We start from the raw sequence: 24934 nt of genomic DNA on the forward strand, positions 1-24934 counted from the left end.
GGGCCAGCGGCAGCCGGGTGTCCTCGGCGCTGTGCCGCCGGGCGAGCAGACGGGAGAAAGCTGTCAGCCGCGGCGGGGGCGTGCGCTGGCTCCGGCTGTGAATTAACACAAAGCTGCACGGCTCAGAAAAGCGGGCTCATTTGCATCCCGCTCGGCCGAAGCGGGATCCCCCACCCTCCTCCGCCCCTCGGCCGGCCCGAGTCACAGGGGAAGAGAAAACATAGTCGGGTTAGTAGCCGGTGGCATTTATTTCTAGTTTTTAGGGAGGTCTGACACGTACACACCGATGCTTCCACTGTACAAAGGATTGTGAAGAAACGCACCCTGCCCCAACCAGCCCACCTTGGCTGCTTGGACTAGAGTGGCACTTGGAATTAGGGAGGACAAGAAAAAAAAAAATGAACTCTCGTCTGATCTCATTTATTTAAATAAATATAAATATAAATTTTATATAAAACTATTCACAAACAACCTGCCGTCCCAAACCCAAACGACTGATCTTTATTTCTTTTCTTATCTTTTCTTATTTTTGTTCATCCAGGAGGTTCGCAGCCTTACAAATTTTTGTTTGCTTTTCAGTTTTTTAATGTCTCGGTTTGTGGTTTTTCTTTTTTGTTTTTCTTTTTCTTTTTTTTTTTTTTTTTCATTCACATTCCTTGGGGAAAAGGCGGGGGGGAGGCAGCCTGGGCCATGCGAGTCCAGTCCTGTGTTACACGTTAGGAAGAGCAGGTGCCCGCTCCTGGGGTTACATAAATAACGTTTTAGTTGAACTCTTACGACTAAAACATTTACATTCCAAAAATATATTTTCATATATCTCTCTATTACTGCGAAGGGATGAAATGAACCTCCCGGCCGGCGAGGGCCAGCCCACTCCGGGTCGGCGGGCTGCTGTCTCCGGGGCAGCGGTGCCAGGTGAGCCACCGCCCCGCTCCGGGCTGGCATTCGGCGGCGGGAGTGGAGCTCCGGACCGGGCTCATAACGGGGAGATCTCTTTATCCTCGGTAGCCGACGAGGGGGATAGAGACTCTTCATCCTCCGACCTGGGGTAGTGCCCCTGGCTGGTGCTGCACTTGCAGCCCCCGTGCGCGTTGCGCTGGGTGCCTTTGCCTTCTTTCTTGTGCTTCACTCTCCTGTTTTGGAACCAGATTTTCACTTGCTTCTCGGACAGGTTCAGGTACGTGGCTATCTCGATCCTCCGCAGGCGGGACAAGTACATGTTGGAGGAGAATTCCCTCTCCAGTTCCAAGAGCTGGGTGCTGGTGAAAGCTGTCCTCATCCTTTTCCCGTTTTGAATTTGGCTGGAGTCGGACCCTCCTGGACGGGAGAGAAGCAAGATCTTCAGTGGGACGGGGAAAAGAAAAGGGGGGAAAAAAAAAAAAAAAAAAGAGAGAGAGAGAGAAAAGACGTTCTCCCACGTTCTCCCACAGCTTTCCGCCTCGGGGCAGCCGCTCCCCCTCGGGCACCCTCGGGGGAACCCCTTCTCCCGCTGCCCCCACTCCCCGGCAGCCGCAGGGCTCCTACCCATGCCGAGGCAGTGAAACCTCCGGGGGTCGCTGACGCTGTAGGTGGTGGCGGCGCAGGCAGGTGGGTGATGCGCCGGGTGGCCCAGGGCGGCGGCGGCGGCGGCGGGCACGGAGGCAGCGGGCGGCGGGTGCTGCGGCGGGTGGTGAGCGTGGCCGGGCCGCGGGCAGCACTGGGCCTCGCCGGCGGCGGCGGGGAACTGGCTCTTGAGCAGGGGGATGGCCCCGCCGCCGGGGCGGGAGGAGTGCAGGTGCGAGGTGACACAGAGCGGGCAGACGCAGAAAGCTCCGCTCTTGCGGGACGGGCAGCCCGGGCCCGACACCGACATGACGAGGGGGGAAGGCATGCTGAGGGGGATGAAGAAGTCCTGGCCGTGATGATGCTCAGGCAGGGACGGAGCCGGCCTCGAGGAGTCTTTGATGATTAAGGAGTCGACATAGAAAGAGCGGGACATTTCGGAGGGCTGCCGAAGCCGGGGGCGGCTCTCCCAAAGTCGTGTTTTTCCTGCTTGGCCAAGTTGCCACTGAAGTCCTGGCGAGGCGAGAAGGTGCTTATGTTTGAGAGCTGAACAAAAGGGTCCCTGGAGAGGGCTGGTCTTAAAGTCCCCCCGCCTGGATCCCCTGCGCCGGGGTTTTATATCAACTATTTAAACACGTGATGGCTGAAAGCCTCGCAGATCTAAATCTCCCCGGCTTCCCAGGCCAGCAGGAGAGGCTGCTGGGGGGGGGGGGGGGGGGTGCGCAAAGCGGGGGCCCCCCCAAAGTGTGCGTGTTCGCTCGCTGGGCGATGACTTCAGTCCTTCGCCTCCGCCCCAGATAAATTATAGGAGCGGGGAAGCCGGGGAGGGGCGGCTGCGCCGCGGTCCCGTAACGCGCCGCGCTCACAGGCACATCCCCCTGTCAACACATCCGAGGGGGTAAAATCAGTCGGAGAAAGTTTGTGGTTGGGTATTTTTCCCCCGAGGAGTTCTCTCCTTTCCCCTCAGGGAAAGAAGGAGAGAGGGGACAAGGTGATGCGCTGAAACAAGCGGGTCAACACCGACCCCCATCCCGGGTAAAGTGTGGTGCAAAGGGTCCTGACTTCCACGAAGGCGCGGGACCAACACCTTTCGCCGGTCCGATCCACATCCTGCATGCAGGACTCCTTCAGGAGGCCATTTCCACTACAGAGGAGCCAGGATCACAGATACAGACATAAAATTAGGGATCGCGGGGTGTTTGTACACACAGGTGCATGCAGGGTGGCTCGGGGTTTTTTGGTGGTGTGGGTTTTTTTTTCTTGTTTTCTTTTTTTTTTTTTTTGTTTATTTTTTACCTTTTTCACCCCGGGTGAATCTTGCCAAATTGGTAGTTGCTCCAACGGACAAAGCCTTCAAATATCTGGACACTTCTCAGCCGAACGGTATCAAAACGGAAAACTTCCAAGCGAACTTCCCCGCCCGCCTCAGGACTGCAGCGCGCAGCGCTAATGAAAGGCGAACGTGTCAGGGGGGGATTCTTTGATCTCCACCAAGTTTGCTGAAGCAATCATTCAAAGTAAAATTGGATAAACAGCTAAATACGGTCGGTGGCTCCGGAGTATTTCAGATTGTATTAAAAAGCCAAGGTATTCGCAGCATATTACACGATTTTCCAATGACCTGTTTTATGGGAGTTTAAGAAGAGACTTATCGTTAATAGAAGGGCGATCGCGTTCTTGTTTGGCAGATGCGAAGCGGCGTTTAAAACTGACCACGGATCCCATCCCACTTGACTCGGGAAAAGGAAGCGACAATTGTGCTCTAAAGCAGAAAACACAGGCTACGCCTGATTACCAGAGGCTGAGCAAAGCCTAGGGAATGAATCAATAGCCGTAACGTGTTTAGAGAGGGTTATCATGCACAAAAGCCGGATCGGAACGCGGACATTCTACAAGCACTCCCGCACACCCACTTTCCTTCTGTTAAAACGCAGCAAAATAAAACTGCTGCTCGCCTTCCGATGGATACGGCATTTCCTCGACCCCGGGACCAGTAAGGCTCAGAGGTGCAGCTCGAGCCCTGTGAAGAGAGGGGCCAGGTCTCGCCGTGCGGTCCGATCCTTGTCCCCAGCCTGCCGCGAGCCGTGTAGGGACCCCTCCGAGCAGGGGTTGGCTGGACCCCGCTCCTGCTCTTCGTCCCCGCCACTTCCCCGAGGGCCCTGAGCAGGCACGATGCAACGGTGTTTTTAGGGACAGTCCGCACTCGGCGATCTGAGGATTTATGGATGGCAATTAAAGTTTTATGAATTGCAGCTGAGGCTGGTTATGGAGCTATTTGAATGTGATTAGAATTCAATTAGAAAGTGTTTACCGGCCGGCGGGGCTGCGGAGTGTAAACAGACAGCTATTCCAGCAATGCGCTAATCCTGCGTCTTGTGACAACAATTAGGGACTCGCGGGGTTTAGGCGGGTCGGCTCCGACCTCACCTACTTTTCCCCAAACTGCTGCCCAGGGCTCAGCCGAGGCCCCGCAGCCCCGGGCCCCAGGAGCGCTGCCCGCGCCACCGCCGAGGCCCTGGGGGCCGCGGCCCCCGGGATGTCGATAGGTGCCCCTCCAGGAGGTTCTGCTTCCTGAGCTCCGGTGGGGCTGGAGAGATTTAATCATGGTGACAGTGCACAGGCATAGGATTTTGTCCAGCTCTCCCCGTTTGAAACATAGTTCATCTGGCAGAGATTTGAATTAATCTCTGCGTTTCCTCTCCCCCCTTTTTTTTCTTACTCCTTGCAAGAAGCTATTAAAAAACCCCATCGACCTCAGTGGAAAAAACTGTCTGCAGTGATAGAGCGGATCTGGGGAGGGGGCTGTCGTAAGTGAAGGCAGACAGAGCAAGAGTCGGATCAAAATTGCAATTTGTAATTGTTATAATAAACCAAGTGCAGTGATAAAAGAGAGGAGGGGAAAAAATAACCACATAGAAAAACCCACCCCTGAAAGCCAGAGCAAGAAAATAAGTCATTTGAAAGCAAAGATATCCCAAACCAGGCGGAATGATGTAAGGCGTGCGCCCACATCACATCGGCCTCGTTACAATTTTATTTTTCAATAATTCTGTCCGATAAAATTTCATTGTCCATTAAGTAATCCCCGAAATGAGAGCTCTTATGAGCCTATAATGAGCTCTAATTGCTACGACTGGGAGAGCCACGTGGAAGGATTTAGAAGGTATTAAGCAGTTGGGTACAGAGCACAGGCTGTTACCTAGCCATTACTTTCATAATTCAAGGAGAAAATTAGTCCTTTTAAGGGAAAATCCTTTGATTCCCTTCATTCTGCTCGGGGTGACAGAGTATAGCTTTGTCTGCCTTTAGTTCAAGACAGTGTAACAAATGAGAATGTAACGAAATTGCCCCCTTTTGAAAGTGGAGCAGTTCAAAAAGAACATCAGAGCCGCTCCCCTGGTCCGCCGAGAGCAGGACTGGGTGCTGGTCCCTCTTTTCTTCCAGATGTCTCTAACACCTTTATGTAGAAGAGATTCACAGCTTAAATCACAAAAGCAACTCTTTCCCTTCCCTCCCCCAAACCCCGCAGCTCCCGGCAGAAGAAAAAGCCATGGCCGCCCGCAGAAAGGGCCGGCTTTCAGGCGCACATCTCCGCCGAGTTCACGGGAGTAGCTGCCTCCGTGGAAAGCGTCGCAGCCCGGGGACGCGTTTCGATCAGAAAACAACAACAACAAATCCCACAACAACAACAACAAAAAAACCCAACACCCCACAAAACCCAAACCACAAAAAACAACCTCCTGCAGAGCCTGGTGGCAAACATCAGGCCAGGGTGATATGCGGTGGCGCTGGGCAGGATGCGCCCCGGGCAGGGTCAGTTCCCAGGCGGGAAAGCCCAGCTCAAAATAAAGCCCTGCTTGGGTAAACGACGGGGCGCAGGCTCCTGCGCTGTAATCGCATTTATTCGCTCATCTAACATCGATTTCTTATTAGTTTCCAAAGCGATCGGCGATCTAGAAGCTGGGTTTTGTGAAGGGAAGGCAAGCAAAAGACAGGACTTGCCCCCAGTTCCCTTTAAGGGGGTCATTATAAAAGCGTGAACAAGTCTATTAATGTTTTATTGAAAGCGCATCGTTAACTTGTATCCATCCTTTTCTGAAAGTGGCATTGTGATATTGCTGTCTGTGGCACATCTTACCCAATATAGCCCGAGATTTCTCCATTATCTGTAACCAAGCAACACTTTCTGAATACCAAAAATTGAAAAGAACCGCTTAGTCTTCAAGAAAGTCCTCAATAATAGTGGAAAAGAACAAAGATCCAGGAGACAACAAAATGCCACAGGGGTGACTTTTCATGAGCAATTATCTCTCATTAATCAGAAGAACAGCTGCAATATTAATTTTCCCTCTTTCTTCCTCTCTTTTCACAGTCCCCAACATTTGAATAATCATAAATTTTGATTTCATGGAGCAGCAACATTGCCAGCGACTTCGAGACACAAGCTACCTACGCAGGGCGCACGCTTTGCACATAGCTCTTATTTTAAGTCTGCCAAATAATAAAGAGAGGAAAAGTTTGGCCTGGGTTGCTTCCCCCCCCCGCCCCGCTCCCCGCTTTGCCTCGGAGCACGGATTAAACCAGGAGCCCCTTCCCTCCACCCCTGCCTTTCACTCATGGAAAGTAACGGGCAAATGTACCGAGTGTCTGCACTAGCCTAAAGCGTGGGAGTTTCAACAACCTCGCTGTCCATTTAACTTCCAAACATGAAGCCAAGCGTTGTAGATCTGTCCAAAGAGACAATCTTTGGGCGTAACACGCATTGTGAGACATCAAAAGGCCCTGGCGTTATATGCACTAAGAAGTGCATTCAGCAAGAAGGGTGCAATGCCTCTCTTTTCAGGGGCTCAGCCACTGATTGTTTAACAAGCGACGTCGCCGCGGCAAGAAATCCGCGCGCCTCCAGAGATAAGGATGCAACTTTAAAACTCGCTTTTTTTTGGATTTCAAAGAATCTCATTAAGGGCAGGGGCCGGCGACCGCCAGGCCGGGGATGGAAGCCGTGCCCCGGGGACGGGAGCGCGCAGAGCCGCTGGCCCAGCTCCGCGCTACCCGGGGGGCAGACCAGAACCCCTCTTAAACTCTGCAGCCCCACTTCCCGGGGAAACTGGACCATTTCCGAGGAAATGGAGGAGTTGACTGAGAGACCTGCGAAGCCTCGCTGCAAGAAAGGAGGACAGGTCACCGGCTTCCCTTCCCCGGGACACCCGAGCCCCTCTTGCCCATCCCGCAGCCCGCCGCGTCTGCCACCGGCGGGGCGGGGCTGCTGGCGGAGCCCCGGGTCCCGCCGCGCCGTGAGCGGCCGCTTCTTGCTGGGGAGAAGTCCGCCCGCTTTTTCACTCCCTCGCAGCCCTTGGAGAGGTGGTGCTGCTCCCGCTTCACCTTGTTGGTGCTTATCACTCATTTTTTTTGCACGCGATCAGATCTAATATTCCACGCGAGTCCTTCAGGGCAGCTGCGATCCCTCGAGTTTGAGTGAGTGCTTCCAAAAGACCCAGCAGCAGCCTTTGGGCCGCCCTCTCCCTTCACGGCCTGACTCTGTGTCTTCTACCTTCACCTGCGGGTCTACCACGACTACTGTCTTCAATGTAATAGAAAACCAGCAGGTCTTATTCTGCTTTCACTTTTTATTTGGAGTGGGAACTTTCATTAACTTTGCAAGATCCTTCCTAAATGAATCAGGTCTGAACTTAAACACATGGTTGGAAGCCTTAATTCTCTCCCTCTTCAACCCTCTTAAAAAGAGTGTTTGCTCCTTGATGGGTTCCCCTCAGTGTCTGGATGGAAAAGAAGCTTCTTGTTTGTGCCTTCTCACCCTAGTGAAGTCTACAACAGTGTTCCTGCATGGTCCTCCTACAAGAGGTCATGTGGAGAAGCCAGAGGAGGAAATGACCAGTGAGATTATTGTTACCTGCAGTCTTGCCTGATATTTCTGAACCTGGCTTTGCCATGTCCTTAGTACTCTTCAGATACGGGTCAACAATGGGCCAGACACTCCAGGCAGTCTGGGCCCTGGCTCAGTTAATGACCTTTGTCTAGAGCTCTAGCAGCTAAAATTGTTAGCTGCTACAGATGACGTGTATGAGGGAAAGTTGTGATGGTGAATCTTTAAATGGGATAAAGCTAAACCCCTGCAACAGCCTCAGTGGAGGTTTATGATGGGAGATGGAGTCAAAGCCACAGGCTCATGTGAGTCAGAACAAGGATACAAAATGCTGCTGTGGACTCCGGAACATGCCAACCATGGCCAGTTTTGGTTTTACATCGATGTATCACAAATCAACACGAGAGTGACACTTTGTAGTAATACAGGACCCAATCCAGCAAAGAACATCAGACTCTGTATAATAGTAAGTATCCCGTCTTCAAAATTCAACCCTCACACATTTTGATCCTCAGCAGTCATGCTTAGGCTGAAGCATTCTGTTTGAAAGTGACCAAAAAGCAATTTTCTGAATTAGCTGCCAGAGGAAATGCTGCCTGTTTTTTGTTTGTTTGTTTGTTTTAGTTTGATTTCGTTGGTTGGTTTGGTTGTTTTAAGCCAGATTAACAGAAATGGACATTAAATGCTGGGTATGAGAAACATGAAGCAGTCATCGGGCACATCATCTTATTATAGGAGCTGCCTATTTCACAGTTTGAAATTGTATACATTTGGATTTTGCTTCATCAAGCCTAAACTAACAAAATTATTATAATTTCTTTCTTTTTTTTTCCGTAATAAATGTATGGATGTAGGGTAGTTCAAGAACTGAAAAGTGGTGAAGGAACTACCTAAAGAAGAGATTATACCATTCCTGCAGATCCAGGAAGCAGAGGGGAATACAGTTAATGATGGAATTCCTTAGGGTAAGTCTCAGAAGCAGTTGAATTTCTCAGTTTAATTTGTTTTCTTGGCATAGCCAGAAGGACTTCACTATTCACAGGAAAGCAATGAAATCAGCATCTGTGGAGACTGGAGAGCCATACTGGAAGAACTGGATTCTCTGAGAAGAGGAGTGATAGAAGTGCAACGATGAAGTCAATACAAGCTAGGGGCTCCATGGCTGAACACGACATTGTGACTGAGGCACCTGGGAACATTAATCCATGTTTACAAAGCACCACTGTGGCATGGTCTGGTGACAGGTATGACAGAGCCTAACAGGCAAGGCCATTCCACTAAAGAGATGAAATACTAAAGCAACCATGCATAGGAAAACCTTGTCTAGGATAGCAGATAGTTTTCCATGTCCATCTCAGAAAAGGCTAAATCAGAGCAGGTCCAGAGAACAGTTTCAGGAGTACACTGTCAGAGGAACATGGACCCTCATGAGAAGACTCAAAGAGAGGAGACATGACTACTGCTTATACCAGTGAAGTAAATATCCAGAGGAGAGAAGAGCTATTCCATCTAAAGAAGAGTATCACCACAAGAACAGATGCATATACTCTGGCCACATAGAAGCTTAGCCTGAAAATAATAAAAAGCTTCCAAGAGAAATGAAGTTCCAAAATTTCCAAACTTGTGGAATTAACCATTGGGAAGATGAAATGGAAGCAGTTTTAAGAGAAAACTTGACACATTTCTGTTATATAACAGTTCCTGAAACCTGGGATATTTTTCTGGAGTGAAGACACACCAAGACTGCTTAATATCCATTTTGGCATAGTACTGACTTAAAATTAAGTTGTTGATTATTTGAGGGAATGTATTTTACAATAAAAATGCTGGATTAGTATTTCTAGAAACTAAGGTCCATGGATCAGCTAGAGCATGGCTGGAAGCAGCACTCTACTGTGTCTTCCCTGTCCTCTATCCTGTACCATCCAAGTTTGTTGCCTGGTTAGTGTTCTGGATACTGCCTCTGCTCCAATAGGAACTGTTGTGTTTTTTTGTTTTTGTTTTTGTTTTCGTTTTCCTTTTTACATTTGCTATTAGGATAATGGAAGACAAAAGCCACATGTGCCTAAATGGTAGTTTTGTGGGTTTGTTTGTTTGTTTTGGTTTGGTTGGTTGGTTGTGTTTTTGTTTTGTTTTTTGTCTTCTTTCTTTCCCCAGAACAAACATTGGTCTGATTGTGATATGATCTGGAAACCCCTACGAGAAATTAACCTACCATCTCATTTCTTCAGCTCCCTATTCACAACATAGTCTTAGCTTTGTCCAAGTAGCTGTTATGTGAAAACAAATCTCTAATGCATGTGGCTGGAAGCAGCTGCTTTTCAGTTTCATACTTTTATATGTATTTGTATCCTCAATTTAAAATAAAGGAACACATCCAAAAGTTTCAGAAAGCAGAGTTTCAGTGAAGTACAAGCTAGAGCAGGGGTGTCAAACTCATTTTCACTGGGGGACACATCAGCCTCGTGGTTGCCTTCAAAGAACAGAATGTAATTTTAGGAAGGTAAAAATGTAACTACTTCTACAGTACTAAAATTACATTCATCCCTTTCAAAGCAATCGCGAGGCTGATGTGGTCCCCGGTGAAAATGAGTTTGACACCCCTGGGCTAGAGGTGTCTTATTTCTTGCTTTGCTGCAAAGAAAGTAACGTATTAAAGAAGCACACAATATGAGCATATCAAAATATAACCAAAATGAGGGCGTGTATTAAAACAATACAAAAAATAGTTTTGCATAGCCTTCCTCTTCCTATTTATAATGAATACACTGTCCAAGCTTATATTCAAAGTTTGCTCTTTGAAAAATCATAGAAACAAAGTACTTTCACATATTTTACAATCTTGTGTAAGTATATTAGCTCAAACCTTATTCAGTCTGCTACAGTGTTGAGGCTATGTCAAAATCTAATGGAAAAAGAATGACAGAAGTCCTGTAAATTAGTTTATAAGGTTTAGAACACTATTCTAGTGAAAAGACATTAAAATGAAAAAAAAATACAGTATGAAGCTTCTGAAAAAGGAAGAAGTATTGTAACTTAAATGACCAGAAGACATAACCAGGAAGATATAAGCCACAATTTTAAAGTGCAAACAAAATATAGTAAGTATTATACATTGACCAGATGAAAAAACACCAGCCAAGAAAGAGTCCAGTGCTTGAAGAGCAACTCAGACTCAAGTATCTCCACTTCAGCAGTCTGGATTCTCTGTGTTACACTGCAGCTGAGCCAAAGAACTAATATTCTTATTAAGACAGCTATACATCTAGAATACAATTAATACTACAGTGTATAAGAGGTATGACTGTCTACACATTCGGACATACTGAGATAGACTTGTTACAGCTCAGAAGATCGAAAGGTTTGGGTAAAATACTACTTTCAGTTACAGAGCCATAAGACAGAGTTACTCTGCAGCTATTCTGAATGGTGCAGTGGGAGTAGAATTTGGCCCGGTGTTTTCAAAGGTTAGTTAAACAAAATATGACCTTTTTCAGGCTAGGGGAACAAAAGAGGTCAGCTCATTCTCCAGAGCTACAAAAGGTCTTTCAAGGGTACCAAAGAAATAAAAATAAAAGCCATGATCACACTTCCCAGATTCACACATAGAAACAACAATTGTATGTTGAGGTATCACCCAGTAAGGAAAACCCTGTGAGCTTCTCAATCAATGAGAGTCCTGCCAGTAGCTCACCCACTATGGGAAAGATGTACAGATTCAAACAATCCATTTTGTCCAGGGTCTCCCAGCAAGGTAGTTGCAGAACTGGGGTTTGACCCAATCTCCTATCTTTCAGCATCTTGCAGTAAATAACAGTGCTTCATCAGGGATCTTGCAGAATTGCAAAGAGTCTGCTGACTCTGATTTCACCTTAATAACTCCTTGGGCAAAGGAAGCCTAATGAAGCTTCCCCATTTCTTCGTGGGTAGCACTTTATACAAGTTATCCTCCTGCTTGCAAGGACATTCTGGTACAAGTTGTCCATTGTGAACAAACAGATCAGTTACCCAAACTTCACTGATTTTATTCTCTGTTGCAGGTCGCAATTGTTACTCTAGTCTCTTTCAGGAGAGAAAACAACTCTACTCTAACATCTTAACCAAGCTGCAACGAGATTTACAAATCTGATCACAGAGTGCCTTTGAATCACATACGCAATTCTTTCCTCTGCTGCTTCTTCACACATGCGTCAAGAATTGGTAGCATTCATATGGTGATGGGATAAAGCACAGATTTTCACTCTGCTATGTCAGGCCTGATGCTCAGGGTGAGACTGCCAGCAGCCAAAAATTAACTGAAAGAAGTAACTGGATCACAAAGAGAAGCAATTTCTAATTCTCTAAAGGCATTGTCTAATTCTCTAAAACATGTTATATGAAGGCATTTTATCTTAACAACAGATTAGTAAATCTGATTTTAACACATTCTTCATATGAAAGGTACTTCTTTTTATAGTGACCCTGAGATTCACAGTTCAGTTGCAATAGTTAATCTCTCTTGCTTTGAAAGGAAAGTAAGTTTATTTTCAGGTTGCAAATTATTCCCATCTCTCATGCTTTACCAGAGAGTTGTTGTTTGTTCTTTACCTTACTTGAGGACCTCATGCTCTAGGAATGTAACGTATTCCACTGTAAGTACTTTTTTCACACTTTAAGCAACTTCTTGGAATAAGAGCCTCTATTTTATTCGTGCTGATAAACCAACTGTGGATCATGCCTCATGCTATCAGAGAGAAAAATATATCCTTGGAAGCAGAAAAGATGTTATTTTAAAGGTGTTCAAAAGGAAACAAAATTGTCATATCTGAAAGAGACAGCTGCTAGAAATCTCTCTTTGCTTATATGCAATAGCAATGAACATGTTAACATGCCCAAATATTAATGAACATTCAAGCGTTCAGAGGAAATCTCAGTTGTTCATGTTTTGATGATTTTAAATGAAAGACATCCTTCTCTGTTCTCTTTAGATCAACATTTGTCACGGTAATTAATGAGGAAGTAATTATAATGTAATTTGTCAGAATAATCTGACAGGCAAAGAATTATGTTCTCAGTCCTAAAGGAATACATAGTTCTAGTTTTCCAACAGATTGGGTACATGTGGGTGGCATAGCAGAGAGTATTTGCCTTTAAGCAGAATAAAAACTTTGGTACTTTCTGCTTTCAAGCAAAAATGGACAGAGGCATTGTCTAATTCTCTAAAACAAGTTATATGAAGGCATTTTATCTTAACAACAGATTAGTAAATCTGATTTTAACACATTCTTCATATGAAAGGTACTTCTTTTTATAGTGACTCTGAGATTCACAGTTCAGTTGCAATAGTTAAGTAGTCACTCATTGTTTCTTTAAAAGATGCTGAGTAAACAACTTAGTAATTCAGTCATATTTATTCAGAGACAAATAACTGTCCTTAAAATAAACTATGAGGTGAGGCACCAAAGGATGTAAAAACAAAGAAACAACAAAAAATAAAGACAGTAAATGAAAATCCTTGCTGATGTTGAGGGGAGTATGATTATTAATTTCAACAGCAGCTGAAAGAGCCCCACATTTGTCACTGGCTTTTTGTTTGTTTTGTGTTTGTTTTTTTTTTTTTTTAGCACAGAAGATGACCACAGCTTTACCAAACTAACAGCATCTGTACCGCTAACAGATACAGCAGAGGATTCAGCCCACAGTATTCCTTGATACTTGTTTTCAACACTTCCAATAGATATGGTTCCTAAAGGTGATCTTCTGAAGAAAGGTTTGATACTGTGCATTTGCCATTTTAAGAATGTCTTAAAAAACCTAGAACTTGCTGTTCCATTTGTATGTTTATGTGACTTCGTTTATATTTGGTTTTAGTTATATTTGGTTATATATTGTACTTGCAGCATTGAAAACCCCTGTTGATTTCAGTGCTACATTTGTCTCACATAAAATTAGGAACAGAGACTTTTAGTGTGTTTCTGTTTAATTGATGTGATTATAGGAAAACAAAGCAAAACAAACCCAAACTCAGGAAGGATTCTGCTATATTAGATTCTTGTATTGATGGGAAGGGAAGAAACAAGTGACCATACATATTTCCTGTATCAGTGAGTTCTACAAGAAAACAAACAAACAAACAAACAAACAAAACAAACAAAACAAACAAACAAACAAACAATGTCATGTCTAAAAACAGCCAAGAATTTATCCTGGCTGTAGTTATGTGGAACGCAAGTAGGTTTTTAAGTCAAGCATATTGCAAATTCTTTTTGGATTAGGAGATTCTCTCTTCAATAATGTGTTGTCACGTGGTCCTTGAAAGAGCAGGAGTATCCAACTGCACCCATTCACAGTTTTAACAGACTCAATACTACAAGGACTCTATCTTTCATTTTGTTGTAAGTCAAGAAAATTATGAAAAGGAAGAGTCTGCTTTTCTCTTTACATGAGATCTATGCTTTTGGTACTTTGTGAGTTATAAAGAGTCTCTTTTAGAAATACTATTTTCTATATAGAGGTACCTTTTGAGCTTTCATTAGCCTCATATAAATGCAACATAGGAAGCTAGAGTGAAAGGAAAACAAAATAAAATGCTTGAAAAGGAAAAAAGGCTAATAAAAAAGTGAACTGGAGCTATTCAACATATCTTTTTGCTCTAAGAGCTCAATCAATTCTGCATCATAAAGTCGGCAACAAAAGTCTGACTTATTTTAATGGTTTGTTGTCAAGACATCCCTTTGCTTTTCACACAGAAAACCTTGGTTAGTTTACCTGTGGTTTTACAGAGATTTTGCAAAATAATCAGTTAATCAGCAAGAAACAACCCAACAAAAGTGGTCAGAGAAACGAATGAAGTCCTATGGCTCTAACAGTAAGTTCTGCTGTGTTACTTGTATCTGCCTGCTCCTTCCCGACTTTGCCTTTCTGCATTTCTGCAATATCGTAACTAAAATCTCATTTTCAGGTTTTGTTTTGTTGAAACTCGAGGGGTGATGGTGACTGATACCATTAGCAGGAACATTTACATTATGGACAGCACATTAGCCAGGCTTGTCGAGAGCAATGGGACATTGAAGCAGGACAGAAGAGCCAACCCAGAGATGAGAGGCTTTGTGTCATGGGAAGGGACCAACATGAGAGGAGGTCTTGGGGCAGAAAAAGCAAGGCACATCCTGAAGTGAGTATCCTTGGAGGCTTGCTACAGTCCCGTAGCTTTGCTAAACTCCCTCTGTGGTGTCAACGAATGGAAGCTAATAGTCCACTACCTTCCTGTCTCTTGTTTCTCTACTCTCCTATCCCCTCCCCTGCTTGCCCTCTTCCCTTGCTATCACCACCCACTCTTGTTTTCCTTTTTACTACCTCGCTTCTCTTAATTAATCAGGGAAAGAAAAACAGAAGCTGTTCCTGCCAGCTTTGCTTTGCTGTCAAGTAGTGGTAGGAGTTCAAAGAACAAGGTTACTCCTGCACCTGCTGCTTGTTCTTTGATGCCCTGTTGCATGAAACAGTTTCCCTCAGAAGTTCAACAACATACTAATTAACAAAGGAAAAGACAGGGAGAAACAAGCCAAAGAGTGTGGGAGGAATGAGGCCAGTGACAATGGAAAAGATGTGAGAGGGGAGCAGAGGAAAGAAGCAATGGCAAATGCCGATATGGGAAAGAAACACACAGAAAAAGGAGAGGGACAAATCATGAAGGAGAGGAAAATAAATAAAGCAGGTGGCAAATGAGAAAGAGAGGGAACTGGAATAAAGAGAGACAGAAAAATAAATGTGACAATGATTTAGACTCCCCTTCAGATTACAGTACGCAGCCTTTACAGAGCAACTCTGAGGACAGTGAATACCTTGGTCAGAGAGAACTGTGTGTGGCATCAGTTCTGCCCCCCTGAACTGCTAGGTGTGGTGACCCAATCCACTGGGTCCCTGAAACAACAGTACAGGGCTCTTCCAGGTAGACTTTAGGCCCACCCTCTTTTATTTAGATATAAAGAGAGTAGGTGGCTTTAAAAAGATGATCAGTACAAGCCTGGTGTTACTCTCACTGTTCCCAGAGAAAGGACAATGCACTGTAAATAGGTGTCCCACCATTTCCGGTCAGGGTACACACCAAAACAGTCACCAGCAAACACTGTGATGTGAAAGCACGGACCACGGAAGTGTATGGCTGGTGGGGGGTTCAGCACATGACAGTGAGGTGACAGAAGTGGAGAAGGAGTGACTACTCAAGTGATACTTCTTGAAATAGAGAGGCTGATGGTAAGATCTTATTTAGTGTGTGGCAGGACGCCAGCTGCACAAAACGGGGAGTTCTCTTACTGCCTGCAACAGTGGCCCAGTATTGCTGAGACCAGTACTCAATGTGTCAGCAAACGAGAAACAGCAATCTCAAGATTAAGGCAGTTAATTTCTGCATGACAAACAACACACTAACAGTGCTCATGTGAGATGATGGAAATGTTACTTAAACCGAGTTTTTTGTAGGTGGCTGCTGGCTGCATATACTTCGGTTTGAGTGCCTGTCCCAGAATTCCCTTCACTCAGCCCAGAAACATGGCACTTCCACTAAATACCTGCCACAGCTGTTTGTCTGTTAAAGGTCACCACATACTGAACATCTGGAAACAGCAGATGACAGGACAGGTACTTGTTGCGAAAGTAATGTACTCCTAATGCAATGAACTAGCCCAGGACCCTGGGACTTTCTTTCTCCCTGTCTTAGCTCAAACCCACCAGGCGAGCCAACCAAGCCACACAGCACAGGGATGTGGACCTCCAGCAGGACAGCTGGGCCCCACCACTGCCACCCGGACTCACCTGTGATGTGGGCAAGCCTGCCCCTTCAACATCATTTCCAAGAATTCCAGTGTGGCGTTGCACAGCAGTAACTCTGTCACCTGGCGGCTGCTGTGAAACGGCCATTTGGAAACCAACAGGTTATCAAATCCGTGAGCAGAGAGGGCCAGCACCAGGAGGCAGAGCTTCACTGGAACCTGCGGGTTTCCTCTTCCTTTGCCAGTACTAAATTTGGGCCATTTTCTCAATTTCGGGACTGTTAGGCAGAAGCAATGAGTCATCAGTCCCGCTAAATCCAATTTCCGTGTGTGACACAACTGCAAGAACAGAAACTAGGTAAACCCCCCCCCCAAAAAAACCAACCAACCAACCAACCAAACAAAGAAAACAAAACAAAAACCCAACGAAACAGTAAACACATAAACATGCTAGCATGAAAGCAAACTATTACTCAGGGGAATTCTGTGTTATTCTGTAGAAATCTGTTATTTTGGAAATGAAACCTGTTACAAGTAGCTCATAACACAAAAATACTTAGTTTTCCAATGTGACAGTAAAAGATGCTGCTTTTCTCCTTTACAGCAAAGAGAGTGTCACGGACTATCACACAACCATCACATCTTTGTATAGACTTTATTTCTGAGAAATACACCACCAAGATCTTTATAAGTAAAGGAGATTAAGTGGCAACGTAGTCTTTCAGAAAACAGCTGATCAGTATATGCACTGTAAGAAGACAGGAAAAAAGAATTGCCCGTTTCAGAATTAAAATGATCTAGCAGTGAAGATCTTAAATATGAAAAAGGTGTTATTGTAATTAAGATATATGGAGTGAAGCACTGAGGAAAGGGTAATGTAGGGTAATTCTTTTCACACTCACGAAAAGCAGGTTTAGCTCCAAATGGTTTCTTGAGAAGTCTTCCATGTTCCTTGAACTGCCATATCTATACAGTAAACACCGCGTAATACGTGACACACCAGTTCACTCTGTCAAATACAAAAGATCTACTCTCCCTTTTCAAAATGTCATCCTGCTACTGCTAAATTCCACCTCAATGCCGCCTTCCCCTGTTGTCACAACAGCCAATGGCCTACTCGTTGCTAAGACCATTATGCTCACACTGTCATTTTCCAGCCTTTACTTTAGGTTTTGGTTATGACAAATACCAAAACTGGAGAGAGAGAACAAGAGTCTCATCTATTTTTAGGGTTTTCTGGTTAGCTTTCATGTATATAGTCCTAAAAGTAGCTGTGCCTCTGCAAATTCACCATGTTTGTTTCCTCTAGACTCCATGCAAATGGTCTCAGCATGGTGCTTTTCATGGAGGTGTGAAAGGCTCCTGGAGGTACGGCAGACTAGGACACAGAAGGCACCGAGAGACATGCGAACATTTGGCATCAGCCCTCATCTGAGTTGGCCAGCCTTGATTACGTGCCGCTTCCCTCACATTCCCAAAAGCTAAGAACCCCTCAGCTAACAGTCCCAGGAATCCCTTGGTTACCCTCACGGACACCCGAACAGGGGCTCAAAGGAAGGGAAAGCAAACACCCGGCTCACACACACCAAACGAGCCGCACGCAGAGCGCCCCGAGGCTCCCGGCGGCGCAGGCCCCCTGGAGGGTACCGCTCGCGCCCGCTGCCCAACCACCGCCCAGCCACCGCCCAACCGCCAACTGCCGCCCAACCGCCGCCCAACCGCCGCCCAACCGCCACCCAACCGCCGCCCGCGCGCCCCCCCGCCGCCAGCTGAAGCGAGCGCTCGTCCCGCCCCGCGCGACCGGTGGGCGGGGCGGAGGCGGGGCGGAGGCGGGGCGGGCCCCGCGGCCGGATGTTGTTGTTGTTGTTCCTGCCCCGCCCCTCGCCCCCTCCCCCCGCGGAGGGTGACGGGCGCTTCCTTGCCCGGAGCCGCCGCCGCCTCAGCCACCGCCACTGCCGCTTCGTCGCGGCTCCGCCGCCACCCGCGCCGGTATCGGGGCGTCCCTGCCGGCCCTCTCCCGCCGGCCTCCGCGGCCGGCCTCGTCGCGTCGTCCCCGCTGCTCTCTCCCACCGGACGCGCGGGCCCGGCCATGGCGGACTTTGACGAGATCTACGAGGAGGAGGAGGACGAGGAGCGGGCGCTGGAGGAGCAACTCCTCAAGTACTCCCCCGACCCGGTGGTGGTGCGCGGCTCCGGCCATGTCACCGTGTAAGGGCTGCGCCGGGGCCTGCGCGGCCGGGGAGGGCGGCGGAGGCCCGGGCGGCGGGACGGGGGCGGCTCCGTGCCGGGCCTGGGGGCGGCGGGGCCGGGGGCAGCCCGGGGCGCGTAGCCGGCGGTTACAGTTAGGGGTACGTCGGGCAGGTGGGCGAGGAGCACCGGTCCCGTACCGCACCCCCCGCTTGCCCCGGTGTCCGTGGGATTGCGGGAGGGCTCTCCTCGGCCCCGCCGGGCGGCCGGTGCCGCCTCGGACGCGCAAACGGTGCAGAGCTCCAGCGAGGCGCCGAGGAAACAAGCCTGACTTGGGCTGCGACTGGTAGAGGAATGTGAAGTATTTGTCCAAAGTGATGAGTTGTCAGGAAGTAAGGTGCATGTGTTCCTGTGTGTAACAGGTATGTGCCAGTGCGTGACTGGCTGAACTGTTGCTTAGGGTTGTTTATGTATTTGATACCCACTCCCAGTTAAGAGGTGGCCTGAGGACTTTTAAGAAAGAAAAGGCATCCGTGAGTCAGACAGGTATATGAAAAATCATGTGAAGTTGTGATTGATAAACGTTGTTTCACTGCGTTTGACACAGGAGTAATTGAGTTTTGAGCTGTGAATGTTTGGCGTCCTGGACAATCTAGCAGTGAGTGACCATGCGTTAGTGTAGTACTTCTCAATAATGTGACAGATGAAAGTATCTTTTTTTCAGTCAGTTGTCAGGCTCACTCTACTGAAGTGTAGTGGTTGTCAGTTATGATGCACAGTTTCAGAGGCTGAAATATCAGTCTGGAGACAAAACTCAGCAGTGTGAACTTTTTTAACATTCGCTGTTTAACAGGACTAGGAATATCTTGCAATAGAAACATAAAAGTTGAAGGTATTGTGGTCTGTTGCTCTGAGTCCTGTGAACTCTACTGATTTTTGGAGACTGACCTATTCATAATCTGGCATTAAATTTAGAGTAGTTTTGTGAAGCTTTGGTGCATTCTTACCTTAATATTTGGTTGACATTATGTAATACTAACAACTGGGCAGTGCAGTCTGCTGTCTGGTTAGAAACAGGAGGTCAGACATGACTGACTGAGAGATTTGGAGGGTTAGAAGGACATGCATGGATGGCAAGAGGCTGAGAAGGCCCTGTAAAGGAACAGAGTCATGTAGGTGAAGTGTTCTGTGTATAACTCTGTCTATTGTGAACAAAGGTTGTTACTGTCCGGTGACTTATCTGAAAACAAGCTGGTAGCTTTAGTCTGTTTCTGGTAAGCAGATCAAAACCACAATTAGATTGTTGTCATATTGGCCAATGCAAAAGTATAAAGAACTGAAATGGAGGCAAGCGCTTGTTTCTTCTATACCGGAAGGTGAGTTGTGTGAGACAAGATCAAGGCCTGTTGGTGGAATCTAGAGGAAGCTTGTGTAGCATGTCTATGACTAGTAAGGGCATTGTGGTTGAAGAAGGATGTTTGCCTCATTAATTGTTCATTAATGGTCATTACCTCATTATTACTTTAAATACTACCTCAAATTATTTATTCTTTAGGTTTTGGGTGAGCAATGAAATATGAACATGTACATCAAAAATTAAGCAATTGATCTTCATCTACTTTCTTTATTGTGCTGTGAGCAGTTCTCTAAATAGCATCATCCACTCTTACCTTTGTACAGCCTATAACTTTTTTTGTCATTTATTGAAAAGCTTGTTACTAAAAGTTAGATCACTGTCAGAACATTCACTTGGTGGATTTAAGGAATAGGTCAAGTCCTATGTATATAATGAATTAGTCTTTCCTGGTATAAAACTACATATACATTTTTAAGGTCTGGCAAAATTATCAGCAGTTAAGTAAATACTGGATTGATCTGTCCCTGGCCCTGCAGTTGAAAGAGTTGCTGACTGCTTCTGCCATGTATATATTTAAACAGAAGCTCTCTTTTTGTTGTCTGTTGTCATATCCTCTCTGATCTTACATAGGAGTCATAATGTTAAGTTTGAAATATGTAATTTCCATGATTACAGATTAATGTCAGAAAGACATTTGGTATTACTTGATTTCATCCAACAGACAATGGAAGTGTGTGACAGTCCTTTCTAAACTGAGTAGTTAAAAGCAATTAAAGGAAAGCAGGTAAATATCCAAATAAAATGTACAAAGGCCTTGCCTTTCCTTGGAAAGTGGGCCTTTTGATTAGCACTAAGAGTTTTCTTCTCAAACTCACTGTTTGGAGCATGCTGCCCACAATTCTAAAACTTTTTTTTTTTTTTTTAACATTGCTTTTCAAATATTCAGTGAAAGTGTTTTTGCACCAGCAGAGTTTAGATAGCTCTGTAGTCAGGAGTAATATTTGACCTGGTTTCTCATAACTTGAGATAATCACTTCTAATGACAAGAAACTTGAAAGCTGAGAAAATATAGAACTTTACTTACAATTGAAATGGAACTCCAAGTTATTTCCTACCTTTTCCTGAAATCTTATTAACATGGAAAGAGTTTGAAATTGCATGAGACATATGTGCTTTATATATACCAGACTGTATTTATTAGTAATATTGGATTTATTAGTCTTTTTCAGTGCTGGAATGATGGAGAGCCATTGAGATGTGCTAATGAAGTCTTTCTGTGCTGTTTGTCATTGTAGCCTATTGTGTGTTGATGCAGTATGACTATGGAGGGGGAAAAAACTGACAAAATATATTTTCATCCAAGTCAGTTTCTTTAATATTAAACTTAAGTTTGCTTATATATTTTTGGACCTCATACTGTATCAAGGATATATGAGTGAAAACAGGGCTATATAAGAATTATGGATGGAGACTGTGAAGATCTGTGGAATATATTTTTATTTTGTAAGGATTGTGAACATGTGGAACTGAAGAGTGTGGTTGAGAGCAATGAAGAAATGGTTTAGTGTCCTCATAAGGAGAGGCCAAAGAGGAAGAGGATAAACATATGTCAGTTTTGTGTGTTAGGAAGGTCTGAGCTGCAGGCTGAGAAAAGGTGGTAGATTGGCTGTGTCCTGTACTGTAAACTTCTGTACCCTGAAGTTTCCACCTCAGTATTTCTTTATCCACTGGACACAAAGGCAGGAACTCAGCTGAATCTTTCAAACAGAGTCATGTTCAAGAAACACTTTTTCAGGTTGCAGGAAGGTTAAAGAAAGTACTCATGCATGAGGTGAGCATGGATCTGTGGAAACATGATGTAGAATGGGAAAGGCAAAGAGCAAGCAGAGAAAAGTACGTGTCACTGAAGATGGAGTATTGTGTAAAAGAAATCTAGTACTCTGTGAGGACAGCTGTCTGAGAAAATGCATCTCCAAAATATTGATTTCCAGTGTTTGATTTTAACTTTTTGCTGCTTTTTTGTCAGAGCTGTTATGTCTTTACAGTGAACATATAGTAGTGTTCTGTGGAGTTTCTAATATTTTAATTTCCAAATTGCAGCATGCAGTCAAGGGTGATAGTAGTGAGATCACATAATTGTTTACCAAAGCTTTTAATGTATGGAGTCACCCTTTTTTACTACCTGCATATGGTAACGAAACTGTAATATGGAAAGCTCAGAATGATGTTGGTAGCTTGTTGAGCTAGCTTTGATGTTTCAGTTTCGCTACCCCACTATGTATTAAACATTGCCACAAGCCGTGAGTATGGAGTCTCAGTCTCATTTGTTTATAACTTCACCAAAGTGTAACTGTATTGGTCAGAAGTTTCTGTGCCTCACTCTGCTTCAGCATGTTTGTAGGTTGAGATACCTCTAGAGCTTTGTCAGTAGGGTTCTCTTTGTCAGGCATGGCTTTTGCAATCTCTGTGAATATGTGCGTGTGTCTGAAGCTGTCAGCATTTGAATACTTGTAGATTGTGCATTCTCAAAAAAAGCCTTCTGTCTGTCCTTCTCCTTTCCGGCCAACCTTCAGCATGAGACTGAACAGTACTTTCCCTGCAATTACATATTTTTGTAACTTAAATGAGAGCAGGAAGATTTTCTTCTGCCTTTGCCTTATGTGCTCATGCATCAGAGCAAAGGACTTCCTCAGTATTCTGGGTAGAGGGACAGCTGAAATTCCGTCTCATCTCTTGGTCTGAGGCACAGCTTTCTTTTAGTTTGTGCAACTAGAGCTGCTTTACACTGAATTATCCTTGTAGTTGGCCATTTCTTTATTGTTCAAATTTATATTTAATTCCATTTTTCATAGTAAATCTCTTCTGGATGTTGAAGCATCAGGTACATGAAGATGATTCTTTGAAGAGACATCTCTTTAGACATCTGTCTCTGATGTTGATTTGATGAATTAATTATATAGTAAAGTGATGCTTAATTTTGAGCCTTCTTATGGCAGCTGTGTATCTTGAGCTTGGAGTGTTTCTCCAGGCTTGGCTGCTTATGAAATGTATATGGATCCAAGGGATTTTTTTTGGGCTTTGCTTTCCACTTCAACCTACTGGCAATTTTAAGTAGCTTAACTGATAGGGCATGACACTTGTTTCTGACATTTACATAACTTTTGCCTCAGCACTTGGTTTCACTCAGGATTTTGGAGAAAGGGTGGATGGTCCTCTTGTCATAGGGTATTCAACAGGATTTTCAATGGTAGAGGTATGTTTCCAGTAAGTATGGATTTTCTTTGTTTTTTGTTGAAGTGGTAAATTTGCCGTGTATTTCTCTGGTTAACAATTTTAATTTGTTACTTCACCAGTTTTGAGGGATTTGTAGGAGTTGCCTGATCTAATGACAGGTGGGTTGGACTAGGTGATCTTTGACGGTCCCTTCCAACCCAGATCATTCTATGTTTCTATGATTCTACTGCCTGCAGGCAGTGATAAGGGGGTGACATGTTTACTTAAGACCATAGGTACAAATCACCTACAGCATCAAATTCATAAACTCTCTAGCCCAGCATGCTGTTGCAAACTGTGGCAACAAGCATTGCTACTTATGGGTTGCATGCAAGTCTAGCTGTTCTTGGTGTCCATTCTCCTTGTACTGCCTGGCATCTGCGGTTGCATAGGGTGATGTATCCTTCAACAACATCTTCCCTTTAGTGTCTGTTTGTCAGGGAACTTGTGTAATCTTTCTTCAAATCTGTTGGCACAGCCTGTGTTGCTAACCTCAAGTGGAAACAAACACAAAAGTTTGCTACTTGCAGCTTAAAGAAGCACTTTCTTTTATGTGTTCTAAAACCAATCTCCTGCTAGTTTCAGTGAGTGTGGGATTTGGTGATTAACAGTTAATCACTCACCTTATGCACAGCCTTCCTGCGTCTTTGCACTTTGATCATACACCCCCTCAGCCTTCTTTCCCAAGTTAGAGTCAGCTGTGTTAGTTTCCTAAGGCAACTGCTTTGTTCCCTTACTTATATGAGTCTTCCTTCTCTCTGCTTTCTCTGAACTCCACCAAGTCCTCCATGAAATGTGGATGCCAGAACCACATCCAGTACTGATTATGCTGGATAAAAAACTGGTTGGATGACCAGGCCACAGGAGTGGTGGTGAATGAAGTTAAGTCCAGTTGATGGTCAGTCGCAACTGGTGTTCCCCAGGGCTCAGTTTTGGGGCTAGTTCTGTTTAATCTCTTTATCAAAGATCTGGATGAGGGGATTGAGTGTACCCTCAGTAAGTTTGCAGATGACACTAAGTTGGGTGGGAGTGTTGATCTGCTGGAGGGTAGGATGGCCATACAGAGGGATCTGGACTGACTAGATTGATGGGCTGAGGCCAATTGTGTGACGTTTAACCAGGCCAAATGCCAGGTCCTACACTTGGGTCATGACAACCCCAGGCAGCGCTACAGGCTTGGGAAAGAGTGGATGGAAAGCTGCCTGGCAGAGAGGGATCTGGGGGTGTTGGTTGGTGGCTAAGAAGGCCAAGAGCATCCTGTCTTGTATCAGAAATAGTGTGGGCAGTAGGACTAGGGTGACAGTCCCCCTGTACTCGTGGAATCGCAGAATGGTTTGGGGTGGCAGTGGTTAGGGTACTTGGCACTGATGAGGCTGCACCTCAAATACTGTGTTCAGTTTTGGGCCCTTGACTACAGGAAAGACATTGAGGTGCTGGAGAGAGTGCAGAGAAGGGCATTGAAGCTGGCGAGGGGCCTGGAGCACAAGTCTGATGAGGAGCAGCTGAGGGAACTGGGGCTGTTTAGCCTGGAGAAAAGGAGCCTGAGGGGAGACCTTCTTGCTCTCTACAACTACCTGAAAGGAGGTTGTAGCATTAAGGGTGTTGGTCTCTTCTTGCAAGTAGCAGGTGATGAGAGGAAATGGCCTCCAGTTGCACCAGGGCAGGTTTAGATTGGATTTTAAGAAAAATTTCTTCATTCAAAAGGTTGTGAAGCACCAGAACAGGCTGCCCAGGGAAGTGGTTGAGTCACTATCCCTGGAGCTGTTTAAAAGATGTGTAGATGTGCTTAGGGACATGGTTCAGAGGTGGGCTTGGCAGTGCTAGTAAGAGTTGGACTCAATCTTAAATGCCTTTGCCAACCTAAACAATTGTACATGGGCATATGAGGGTTTTATGGAGAATCAAAATGGTGCCCTCTGTGTTTGTTCTTAATCACCTTAGTGG

The 24934-nt window shown here is 45.4% G+C and overlaps 2 protein-coding genes across 2 annotated transcripts in view; one reads left to right on the forward strand and one right to left on the reverse strand.

The window, feature by feature from the left end:
* Positions 1 to 976: 976 nt before the first annotated feature.
* Positions 977 to 1978, reverse strand: GSX2 (GS homeobox 2; the record flags this gene model as incomplete). Its single annotated transcript, XM_082050977.1, has 2 exons — positions 977 to 1317; positions 1525 to 1978. 2 exons carry the CDS (start codon positions 1976 to 1978, stop codon positions 977 to 979), a joined length of 795 nt encoding a protein of 264 aa, XP_081907103.1.
* Positions 1979 to 18061: 16083 nt separating this feature from the next.
* The window catches only part of CHIC2 (cysteine rich hydrophobic domain 2), a 32117-nt gene continuing 25244 nt past the window's right edge, over positions 18062 to 24934 (forward strand). The window contains exon 1 of the mRNA XM_082051495.1: positions 18062 to 18381. Within this exon, the coding sequence (XP_081907621.1) occupies positions 18263 to 18381 (119 nt within the window). The 5' untranslated portion in view covers positions 18062 to 18262. The remainder of the gene's footprint in view (positions 18382 to 24934) is intronic.

The sequence above is a fragment of the Streptopelia decaocto genome (genome assembly GCF_964273445.1).
Source record: "Streptopelia decaocto genome assembly, chromosome: 4".
Lineage (NCBI taxonomy): Eukaryota > Metazoa > Chordata > Aves > Columbiformes > Columbidae > Streptopelia > Streptopelia decaocto.